The following is a 12,893-nucleotide window of genomic DNA, read 5'->3' as shown; positions in this document are numbered from 1 at the left end:
TATAAATAAAGGTTAAGTAAAGAGACACCTTTTGCAGGCATTTAAAACATCAGAGCTTTATAACATCAACTTAATAACCTTGGGTGAACTAGTAAGCCACTGTTTTGTAATAGCTAGGGTAACACACGTATTTGCTTTCACAAAAGGAGGAAATCCTGAGAAGATCCCGATTCCCCCAGGCCTCAATTTTGATTTCCATTTTCATTAACAAGATTCTTTTTCCTTCTCTCCTCAGGAACTGGCCTTGTCAGGACACACAGAGGATAATGTAATCCCAACAAAATGGCATCAGAGATTCACTATCCAAAGAGACACCTATTTCACTTCTGATTCTCATTCACTCTGTCAGAGAACATACTACATCTACAGCAGCACCAACAAGAAGGTTATTTGTCCTGATTTTTTCCAATTATAGCTCATACAACCATGGCATCAATGCTAATAGATCCATAATGGGGAAAGAGAATCAGAATTCAACCCAAAAGGGTTGTTGAGTAAAAGGGAGCTCATTGTCAGTCTGCCCGTCAGTCCCTCACTATTACTATTTTAAATTGTTTATACATTGCCAGTGAAGTCAACATTGTCTGTCATTCATCCCACTTCAATCATTCAATGTTGAGATCAAACAACAAATATGACAAGTAGAGAATGTTGGAAACCCAACACACACACACACACACGTAGAAAACACGACGAGCGTCACTTCAAAGGAAATTAACTGATTCCATCGACAGTTCTCCTCAAACAAAATGTCGCATTAGTACGGTTGCCTACTTACAATTTGTCAAAGGCGCAAAGAAAACCAATAGTGAAGTGAGGAAGTGTCCGACTCCAAAGGAACCAAACGCATGCGTTTATATACAATAGGAAAGTGACTGCACTTGTGAGCCGGTGGTGCTGAAACTATCTGCTTCTTTCTGTCTTTTATTCATGCAGGAATATTTATAGTGCCACAGGATCACTCATGTGGCAGAAGAGCTGAACACAGGAGCGGACTTACTGTGGCAGGGAGGACCCCCTCTAGGGGAATGGCAACGACACCTGCAGGTCATCCAAGAGGTTGGAGACGCGATGGCATGGCCGCCGTAGATCTGTTCACATCACAAGAATACTTTATTTAGGTTGACTGTAAAACATTACACCAAATACCCCAACATATAACAAAGGATATACAGGTAACCATGGACACAAGTAGCACCATCTTCAACACACAGTTCCACACAGCAGCTGCCACAGAACACTATCAGAAGAAGAAGAAGAAGAAGAAGAAGACTCTTTATGTGGCCATGCAATCAATTCTCATCAATTGTAGAAATTTGACACGTGCACACCCCTCCCGTGACAACACACACACTGCACACACTGCACACACCACACCCCCAAGGGAGAACAGAGCTCTGGGCTCTGGGCACAGGGCAGCCATATTCGGCACCGCTGGAGCAGTTAGGGGTTAAGTGCCTTACTTAAGGGCACAATGGCAGTGGTAGGAGCATTAGACATGATGCCAGTAACCTTCCAGTTACCAGCTCACATCCGGGTCCCTCATAGGGTGGGGATCGAACCAGCAACCTCCCGATTGCTTGACTTTTCGCTTGACTTTTCTCTTTGGGAGACCTGCAATCTCTAGCCTGTGTACTGCAATATAGTGTGTGTGTCCAATGCTGTCAGATATTGGTGCCACGAACTGACACCTAAAGCCAAGGATACTGATAAATGTGGGGCTGTTATTTTAAGTTTTGTAGAAAAAGCTACCACCATGTAAAGGTTAAAAGAGCCACATTTCTCTAATATGGTCCCCACTCCTCACACATGTACACACTGCCACACACACTCTCTCTCACACACACACACACACACACACACACACACACACACGTACACACACACACAGACACAGAGGTGATTGTGCACACATCCAGGTACCCATAGAGCCTAGACTTAGTGTCTAGTCCTGCTTAGTGTCGAATGTGCTCTGCTGCTTCACTGAATTACATGTGTCTTTGTGAAAAAATTCTTTTGAACAACAATAGAACAAAGGTTACAATCTATCAATGGGTGTATAACCCCAGGAGGGGTTATCATTCATATTCACAAGGGGTCATGAAACTATCAAAAAAGGGGCTGTGACAACGATCGATCAAACTAGGGAGACGTGTATCTATGTGTGTGGCTATGTGTATGTCATTGACTTGAGGTTGTGATTGAACCTCAATCCGCATCTAAGATAAGCAGAGGGCAGAATGTTATCCATTTGATTGTGGTGAACAACACAGTTTTTCTGAAGATGGATTTCTACAGTGACGTGATCCCCTTTATGTAAACTACCTTTCAGTCTACATGTCATGCTCCATGGCTTGCCCTACTTGTTACGATGAAGAGTCATTCTGACAGGCATTTAGAGTAACATTCCAAGGCTGTTCCGTGTTCTGTGTTCTATGTTCTGTGATCTATATGTTCCATGTTCCCTAGAGGCTGGTACAAGAATTCCAATGGAGGCACATTATTAAGTGTGTTATTCTAATTGACAGATCTGCTCCCAGGACAGTTTTTATTTATGTTTTTTTCTTCACATTTATATTTATATTTAGTTCAATGACTGTAGTTTGGTTACCCTCTCATGATCTATCTATTAAGTAAGCTACTACAAATGCATGTGCAGAGTCCCTGTAACTCTTTCCCAGATTATTGCAGCAAAATAGCAGCAGTCAGTTACACATACAATTAAATGTTAAAAGTCCCTCAAAGAGTATGTAATTTAATGTAGTAGAGATAGATTAGCCTAATTCATTTTCAAATTAATTTATTCTTCAATGCAACATATTGTTGTTTGTTTTTTGTTAATCTGCCATGTTGTAGTGCATCTCACTCTGCCTCTTCTTTGGGGATACGGCCTATAAGAAGAAGAGAAAGACTTTGACACAAGTTGACAAGTTTCAGAGATGGATTCTGAGCAGTGTTTAGCAAACTTATGTAAGCTACACTAACAGGTCCGTATCACAGGTAGACCATACCTTTAAACAGGGCCGTAGTTCTGGCTGGGAACCTGGTTCCCCCCTGCCCTGTTATCTGCAGAGAAAGAAATAATATGTATCTGTTATCCCTAAATGTTCTGCAGTACTTCATCCAACTCAGTAGAATGTTCAGGATTCAAAATGGTAAAGACCCGTCTTTGCTCACCAGAAGAAAAGAGAGAACACGTACCATCTGCACAGAGAGGCACAGGCAATGGTGCCAGGGGTCTCAGGATGGGTGCCACCTGTGACATCACAGAGCCAGTGGTGAAGGAACCTGGGTACCTGTTCCCATATCTATGAGGAGCTGTCACACATGGGGAAAAGGTGTTTGCTCAGAGAAGATGACCACAGAAAGTAAATAAACTGTCTCACATTTACATGTGAAGCAGATCCACCACACACATTCTCATACACACGCTAACTATAGAGGTGTAATTACCTGCTCTCATGGAGTATGGGTTAACTCCATTTTGGAGACCAATGTTGCCCTTTGGTGGAGGTGGCGGTGGAGGTGGAGGTGGAGGTGGTGGTGGAGGTGGTCCGGTCTGTAGAAGAGTGTGAACAAAACATTAAAAACATAAGAAATAACTGGTCAAAATAAGACAGTGGTTCATCAAATTTAAATAACAGTGGGTACCTTCTGCTGAGACACAGTCTCCTTCACCCATCCCCGATGAGCATCAAAGACCATCTCAGGAGGAAGAGGAGAGAAGTTTGAGTTAGGGTTAGGGTTGACATGACAACCATCTGATAAGCATTCACAAATATGAACAATGAAGGAGACAGAATAGCAAACGATTGGATGGGCAGTAATTGGTCATTGCAGTACGTTCATTAGAGGGATAGTGTGTGTGAAGTTGCTGCAGCAACTTGGAAGATTGATGGGTCGTTGAGATTAGGGATCACCGTTGACAGGACTGCAATTAAAATATAGTTTGAGGGCCTCTTGCCAATAAATGGAAGAGTTAAGATCTTGAAAAGTAATTTCAAAAGTAAAGAATATTTAAACATTTCCTATTGGCTTCAGCATCTCATATCTTGCTCTCCTCTAAAAGGTTATCACCATCCTATCTTCTCACCATGCAACAAGACGGTCGCATTCAGTTTAATATGAAGTACTTGTTAACTAAAGATTCTTTGTAGAATATGGAGAACTGGTTCCTTACTGGTGTGTTGCTGTTATCAGGGAGGTATGCCTCTTTCGGTCTCCAACGTGCCAGCCAGCTGAACCAGCCCTCTCCACTGCTGTTCTGCTTTGCAGCAGTGGGCTCAGCTTCTGGCTGGCTGTGGGCCTGAGCAACTGGCTGCCTTGGGACTTTGGGTTGGTCTTGAGTCGTCATCAGGTCGTCGACATATCTACTCCGAACATCTGTGACAAGGAGGATCATTCTTTAACCTCTTCACTCAGTGCTAGTCACTCTGTGTCAATTGCAGCACAAATATAAAATCACCTTTTCTCCTGGAGTAGAAATTACCCTGGGGGACCATTTGGGTGTTGGGAGGTGGTGGAGGACACGTCTGAAATTCATAATAATCAATAAATGAATGTGACATTGGTATTGTCAGTCAAATAATGTGATGCAAAGCTTGAAGAACATCTTCAACTCACCTGAGGGAGGCATGGCTGAGTGTGACACACATTACTCACAACAGTGTCCATCGGTGGAGGTCTCAGGCCTTCCACAGGTGGAGGGTTTGTCATCGGTGGAGGTCTCACGCCTTCCACAGGTGGAGGGTTTGTCATCGGTGGAGGTCTCACGCCTTCCACAGGTGGAGGGTTTGTCATCGGTGGAGGTCTCACGCCTTCCACAGGTGGAGGGTTTGTCATCGGTGCGCAGAGCTGCACATTTGGGATGAGCATCACATCATCCACATGGGGATTTAAAATAGAGACTTCCATTCCGGGTCGGTTGTCATCCACAGTTGGACCGGGTAGGACGTCATCCATGATGGAAGCCGCGGCGCCAAGACAGAGGTTGTCCATAATTGGAAAATCCAATTCAGACTGTACATCATCCCAAAATAGATTACATAACCTAGGCTGGGTGTCACTCTGAGCATCAAGGTGGGTCTGGATGTTTCCCACTATAAGGATGTCCTGACCAGGCACTATGGTGTTTATTGGGGAGTCTAGGTTGGACTGGATGTCATCCACAATTGAAGCATCTAGGGCAGGTTGGCCAGAAATGTCTGGGCCAAGCTGGATGCAGTCAGAAATACTTCTTTCTGTTGCAGGTGTGACATTATCCACAATCAGCCTGGGCAGGCCTGGCTGAACATCATCCAGGATTGGGGAATGAAGTTGGTCCTGGATGTCTTCCACAACAGGAGCAAGGAATTTCTGCTGCATGTCCTCTACAATCAAGGCTTCTGATTCAGGCAGGATATTGTCCTCAGTCAAGGTTTCAACAACCAGAGCACCAGGTTCACACTGGGTCTCTTCCACAATCAGATCATTCACCCTTGGCAGAATGTCGTCCACAAGAGTATCTGACAGGACATTGTCCATATCCAGAGCATAAAGGCCAGACTGGGTGTCTTCTTTGAGTAGAGCATGACGTTGGAGTTTGACGTCATTCACAATAGGAGTGTCTAAATTGAACCTATTACCCACATTTAGAGTATCTGGGTCAGGATGATTATCCAGGTTGTGCTGACCGTTGTCAACAGTTGTGCTCAAGGTATCAAATTCGGACTGTACATCATCCCAAAACAGATTGCATAACTTAGACTGGATGTCATCCACAAGCAAGGCTTCTGATTCAGGCAGGATGTTGTCCTCAGTCAAGGTTTCAACAACCAGAGCACCAGGTTCACACTGGGTTTCTTCCACAATCAGATCATTCACCCCTGAATTGAAACGGCTATTACCCACATTTGGAGTATCTGGGTCAGGATGATTGTCCAGGTTGGGCTGGCTGTTGTCAACAGTTGTCGTGGCCATTTTGTGCCTGACATAATTCATGCACAAGGTATCCAGAGCAGGCTGCACTTGATCACCAATCGGAGCACTCAAGCCTGTCCGGATGACATCTACTATTGTAGTGTTCAGTTTAGGCTGTATGTCCTTCACAATAGGAGTGCCCACCTAAATATACAAATACAAGTGTGTGAAGGAGTAGCCCTTCAACAATGACAAACTGACTACATTTTAATGAGATAATTGAGCATGAGATAATTGAGCATATGCCATTTTAAATAGGGTTAGGGTCTTTTTAGATGAGGTGAGCCACTATTGATATTTTTAGCTGCAGATACTTTGTATAGTATTTATGATTTTACTTTCTCTGCAACTGCAGTTTTAAAATAAATCAACAGCTTTTGAACAGTTTGTTATCAAAGTAATTGTTTAAGTGGTTGGGCATCAGTCAGGTTTTCTAAAATATGTTTGCTGACTCATAGAAACATCCCAACGCCATATATTTATCATCAATATCATCTAACTCATCCTGTAAATACACATCTGGCTTCACTAAGATCACTTACTCTTCCCTGCATGAGGAGGAGTGAAACAAAGTGCCACATATAGTGTTCAGTGAGGCACTCCTGAGATCTCCTCTGAGCAAACTGCATCATGCCCTCCAGTGTGACACCACTAAGGAGAGGGAAACACATGAGGCTGAACACTCCAAATCCCCAAAATGATCAGATCTGATATGTACTGGGTGTTTGTGCAGATGTCATTGCTGTTAACAGTCCCTACTGTGGAATAGGCCCAGGAAACGATGGAGGGGCTCCCTGCCACTGTGGAGTCTGCTGGTGGAGATGGGAGGCAGTAAGAAGGGGAAGGCGTGAAGGACCGTTCACTGGATCCAAGAGCTCCCCTTGATCATGCTGATAATGGTCGTTGACGTGGATGTACGTATTTTGGTGTTGATCCCAGTCATACCTCTCTGTAAAACAAATGAGAGCAGAAGCTTGATTCTTTCACTTTGATCAAGGCATGTCAAGACAAACATTAGATCCAACGTGTGTAATGTTTATTACTTACCCCAATGGCCGTCTTGAACACGGTATAAGTATCCATTTAGATCGTATTCGTAGCATCCTGCTGCACTAGCCTGAACAAAACATTGAAGAGATCAGTAAAAAAGGCACTCCCATAATGTGCATGTATTTGTTCTTACTATTAAGAGAAAAGCACATAGAATTGAAGTGCGACTAATACTTATATGTATATATCCCATGCTCCAGGAGCAGGTGAACTGGTGGTGTTTTATTTGTATTTTGTATATATAAACAGGAAATACCTATATAATATATGACAAGCTGTACTGACAGTAGCACAAAGCAATCATGTGATAAGGACAACACACATACAGTAACAGGAAATAAAAACGAACAAAAGAGAACAAAAACACAAGATAACCGCGGTGTGTAAGGAGGAGAAAAGATTAAACAAATGAATATGTATGTGGCACATAGAGCTAGTCACCCATTAGAATGCACAAGGGCTAGGCTAAATCATTGTACTGAGATAATTGGTTATATTTATTCTTTCAAATAAATCTGTAATATGGGGTTTCTCAACACTCCCTCCTGGCTCAGTTTTTCCCTCTTTCTGTGGTGCACATTAAATCCCCCTGTTTAGAGGCAATATTTATTTCTAATCCAATTATTATCTACAACCGTTATTACATACATCTTAAGTATCTTTAAAACTTTACAGTTCAGTTTAACAGTTGTTTCAGTACTCACAGAATATGGATCCATGGTCCAAGTTGTGCTCTATATCTTGGTCATAGTCACTGCCATACTGTACTGTACTTTGGTCAGAATATCCAAGAATGAACCTAATCATTTCTGCACCTGTTTTATAAGACAGTGTTTAATTATTGCGTCATTCTGTGTCATCCTGTGTCATAATCATAATGACACGCTAGAGATAGAAAAGCCCATTGGTGAATTATCAGACTACGTCACACTGACAGTAATAAAGCAGGTTTGAATGCGCATGTCGGTTGCAAAATGAAAGTTCGAAAGTCCGAAAACACGTCGTGTTGTGGAGTGGGATGCCAGAATCGAAAAACTGTTATTAAAGGTCTTGTTACCGAAAATCTTTTTGCCGAATACCATCAACTCACACTCCGTTTAATGCTAACCGCAGACGTCTTTGGTTGCAAGCCCTCAGAATAAAAGATTGGAACGAGAACCTCATTAAAAATGTCCGACTTTGCAGTGCTCATTTCATGTCAGCTAAATTAGGCTCAATCAGCCACATCACTCTGTTTAACAACAAAATAAATCATTGCGTTTTATGCATATCTAATTAACAATATGTCTGTAAGTTAGAAACAGATGTAGATAGAAATAAGTGTGATTTGCCATCCACACTATCAGGATGTAGCTTTCTATTTAGTTTTTGGCTCCAGCTCTCCAGCAGACACATTTGGGCTGGCCCTAATCTTTTTGGAGCCCAAGGCAGATCTGTACCCCCAAAATCAAAAAAATATTGAATAGGACTTTGATCCCTTAATTTCTTCAATCATGTGCTCCCTGATCTTCCCACTAATGCTACTTTATCAATCGTTTGCCCCTTTTCAAAGCGAAACTCCAATTCATTCCATGAAGTAAAGACAGTTTTTTTTCTTTGAATACATGAGCCAGCTTCTCTTGATTTTTTACCCATTTACTACTTTACTATAAAAGTTGGTGTGGTGGCAACTTCTTCCATCCTCTCTTTTTGCACAAGTAAATTCTGATTTTATTTGATAGATTCTGCTTAAAAACTCTGTTCTCTCGGGGCGCTCAGTGGCGTAGCACACTAGGGCGCATACCATATTATCGCAAGGTCCCTGGTTCGATTCCGGCCATCGACATGTCCTGCATGTCATCCCTCCTCTCTCTAACTCATCCTTCCTGTCAATCTCTACTATCTCTGTCCCAATAAAGCAGAAATGCCCTAATATATATATATATATTAAAAACTCTGTTCTCACCTTATCAGAGAGAGCTGGCCAGTCAGGAGGATTGATATGTAATGCCTTGGTGGACTTACTTTCTTCAGTGGAGGTAGATGGGGTGGGTGGAGGTAGTGTTGTATGTAAACACGGGGCTGGTGTTATGCAGGCAAAGTCATAGATGCATGTAGTTATATACCCGTTGTGTGTATGTTGCTTAGTCATATAACTTATATATTGGTAATACAAGTGCTACTGCATTGTGCAATTGACTGGACTAACGTGGTGCAGGCTGTGTTTCAGTGGAGATAGATGGGGTGGATGTCTGTCCATCTGCAGGTGGGGCTGGTGGTATTGTTATCCTTTCACCAGCAGGAAAAGTCAATTTAGTTACTGGTAATAAAAATGTAACTATAATATGCAATAATAATAACTCAACTGGCAATTTCACATTAAATAAACAAACTTGACTAGACTCACCTGCTGCTGGTTGTGATGCAGATGGAGGGTCTGTACCTTGACTTCCTTCCCCAGTAGCAGGACCCCCAGGTTGTGCATTGGTCGTCTGTCACAGATGTTTCCCTAGTGCACCTGGAAAGTTATGTAATAGATGTAAGCCAACACAAGTATACAAGCACACATGTGCAGTAGATTGATGTAAGTCCCAATCTGCAATAATACTGAGAAGCCGGACTAGTCATTATGATTAAAGCAGCTGCAAATGCTTACTAGCCTTAGCAAATCACACAAACACCCTGTATAACTTAAAATAATGTATTGTAGTTTCAAATATGCTTGTCCCTTTTAATTGCCTGGCAGACTGACCATCTAAATTAATCAAGTTGGCGAATGTGTAATATATTTTCGCATTAGCGTTAATTACTTTGCCATAGTCAGGGAAAGGAGCTTGCTACGTTGTTCAACATACCTCTGTATTTAGCTTTCTTTTCATCCTCCTCCTTTTTTCGCTTTCTCCCTTGTACACCAGACGGCTTGGACCTCTTCATGATATTAAAAATCTCCCTGACGATATATTTCTGTCTGAAGTTTGGAGCTATCAACTTCTGCTGAATGGTCAGTTCATAGACACGGGTCACGCCCGTCCCCCACTCTGATTTCGTCCCCCTTCAGACCCATGCTGCTGATGACAATTGAGATCAAAACCAAAAACATAAAAAAATATATATTTTGCTATATATGCTATATATGCTATATATTTTGTATTACTTTTTTTTTTTTCTTCATAAAAATAAAAAAACCTCTTGGCTTAGCGCCCCCTGGAGATGATGGCGCCCTAGGCAACCGCCTATGCTTCGGGTCGGCCCTGTTGTTAGCTCAAGGGGAAAGGTAAGTGGGAACACGTTCATTGGCAGTTAGTTAGTTAGTTAGTTTATTTATTTATGTATTCATGTCAGTATACTAACATCACCTAAAAGGAAACTGTGTCCATGGTCAATCTAGAGTCAGTGACACTTTGTGCCAACATAATACTGGCAATATGAATGGGTAACAGATTGATACGGCTTTACAAAGGCAAAGAACAGTAACTGGATCATTCCACAAATAGGAGACATTTTGTGTCCCAGCAATGTATTTGTTAATACATCTTGAACAATTTTTATTAATATGAAATCAAATGTACCATTGGATAGTGCATGTTGTTTCTGATATTTTAACAAATTTCAATAGTTTTCTACCCTGTGATCAGTATCAGGTGTGTCCAATTCAACACTTGACTGTGATCATTTGACTGCAATGACCCATTGTGGCCAGCGGGGGAGCCTTTCCATGCTTCAGTCTGGTGCAGCTTCTCACATGGGAGTGAAGCTTGTTGCTAAGAAACAGTAAACTCCCGAGTTAAATGGACCAGTTTGCACATTTATTGTTTTGAAAGACAAGCCGGCGAAATCTGTTTCCCACAGTGTTATACTATATTTGTGAACGACATTTCGCCGCTCATGACTTTGATAACGTGCCATTGATATGTAAGTAATGAACGTTGTAAGTAATGAACTAATTAGCAAGAAGAAAAGTAAGTTTTCGTAAGCCAACGTTTGCAGACTTAGGCATGCTAAGCTAGCTAGCTCGCCAAACGGATGTTTTGGTGTGATGTCACCATGAACACTGCACAACTTTGTTTTTTATTTCTATACGTTTGTAAACTTACTGAACGTTTTGTTCTCATGTTTCTTGTACTTTATAAAAGCGTGGTTTAAAGTTATATCCTCAAGTTATATCCTCAAGTCAATGAAATTCCAATATTTCCAAACAATAATTAAATAAAAAATGGTTTATATGTATGCTTTCAATCCAAATGCAATGTCATTCCTCATGAATCCTTACTTGAGTTGACAGTTATTCTCTCTTATCCCCCACCCTCACCCCCATCTCCATTTCCATCCCGACAGTATCCACTAACCTGAAGAGGTGGACTTCTGAGAGGCCATGTCCTCACTGTCCCAGAAGGGCTCCCGCCGTGGCCACCAGGCTGGCCCTGGCCCAGGGAGAGAGGAGGGGGCCAGGCAGCAGAAGATGGTGACCCTGCCTGTGTCGGGGCTCCTGAGCCAGGTGGACCCAGACATGCTGAGGGCTAGACTTATCTCTGTAGCCCCCAGCCAGGCCCAACGCAACCCTGATGCCCTGGTCTTCACACACAACACCAAGGCCCAGGAACGCAGGAAGGCAGGGCAGAGACCTGTGCCTCTGGAGATACTGGTGTGTGTGTGTGTGTGTGTGTGTGTGTGTGTGTGTGTGTGTGTGTGTGTGTGTGTGTGTGTGTGAGTGTGAGGGAGTGAAAGAGAGAGAGAGAATGTGTGTGCTTAGGGAGGCAGGGTAGGACGGGTACGGATGCAGTATTTCCATGTGAGCAACTGAAGACACAGGGGAGCCTGCCAAGTGTTATTTGCTTCACTCTCCGTAGGCTACAGAGTAGTAAATCCATTCTAACACACAGACACACACACAAACTGTTGCTATTAGCAGAGCAGCTACAGGCCACGTTTTGAAGAAATCATGTCTCTTGGGATAAAAGCACCACATTTTATACAGAGCAAGAGAACATTTTTAGGCCCTGGCGGCCATTCGTGTTTGTGTTCTCTACACTCCTACAAACATTTCTAACCATCTTTGGTCTTAATTTATTCAGATATGGCCGTTCAAAATGAGTGTGGTCTTGGCCCCAAAGGAATATTCGTGGCAATTTTTAAAATGGCTGCCAGGGCGGTATAAGAGCAAATCTGTGATGGCCCTATTGCTAAAAATGCTCCATAAGACCTGCCCTTTGTGTAAAATGTGGTGCTTTTACCCCAAAAGGTACAATTTCTTCCAAATGTGGCCCATAGCCGCTCCACTATACAGCATACAGCACAGTATGTCTAAGCATACGTGGTCCATCACCAAGGATAGCACACATCATCTTCTATTCATTCATTCATTCAGCCGGTGTTGAAGAGCTACCAGGACCACAAGCAGCCAGAGTTCACCCACAAGCAGAACCGGGAGAGGCTGATCAGGTCAGGCTGGAAGCCCCCTTCGCCCTCCCCTGCTGGGGTAGAGTGGATGGACATGGTCCCGGAGAGACAGACCTCCAGCACCACCGTTCACCTGCCTGAGCTGCCTGACCACGTCAAGGAAAAGCAGGTAGAGAGACAGCGAAGAGGGCCCTGATAAGGTCCATGTCATCAAGTTACATCATAGCATTACCATATATAGTGTATATAGTTGATGATGAGTGCTGCTACACTTGGTGAGGGCTACGCTCTTAAAAAAAAAGAGATTCATATCTAAATGGGACTCAACTGAATAAATAAATGAAATAGATGTAGAGAGAGAGAGAGATGAACACAGGCTCAGAGATTCTAATCAATACATTTTGTAGTTATCCTCTCAACTCACTGAGGTTGACAAATGAATTAACGAATGAATTAGTGCAGAGATATTGGAGACAGATCCCCCATCTCCCCCAGCATTTCCTTCTTTC

The 12,893-nt window shown here is 42.7% G+C and overlaps 1 protein-coding gene across 1 annotated transcript in view; it reads left to right on the top strand.

Moving 5' to 3' along the window:
* Window positions 1-11,359: 11,359 nt before the first annotated feature.
* dnah6 (dynein, axonemal, heavy chain 6) overlaps window positions 11,360-12,893 on the top strand; it is a gene marked incomplete at both ends in the record, with an annotated part of 80,370 nt that continues 78,836 nt past the window's right edge. The window contains 2 exons of the mRNA XM_083692817.1: window positions 11,360-11,629; window positions 12,353-12,553. Of these exons, the coding sequence (XP_083548943.1) occupies window positions 11,360-11,629; window positions 12,353-12,553 (471 nt within the window). The remainder of the gene's footprint in view (window positions 11,630-12,352; window positions 12,554-12,893) is intronic.

This window comes from Argentina silus (assembly GCF_951799395.1).
Source record: "Argentina silus genome assembly, chromosome: 21".
NCBI lineage: Eukaryota > Metazoa > Chordata > Actinopteri > Argentiniformes > Argentinidae > Argentina > Argentina silus.
This window is presented reverse-complemented; position numbering and strand designations above follow the sequence as displayed.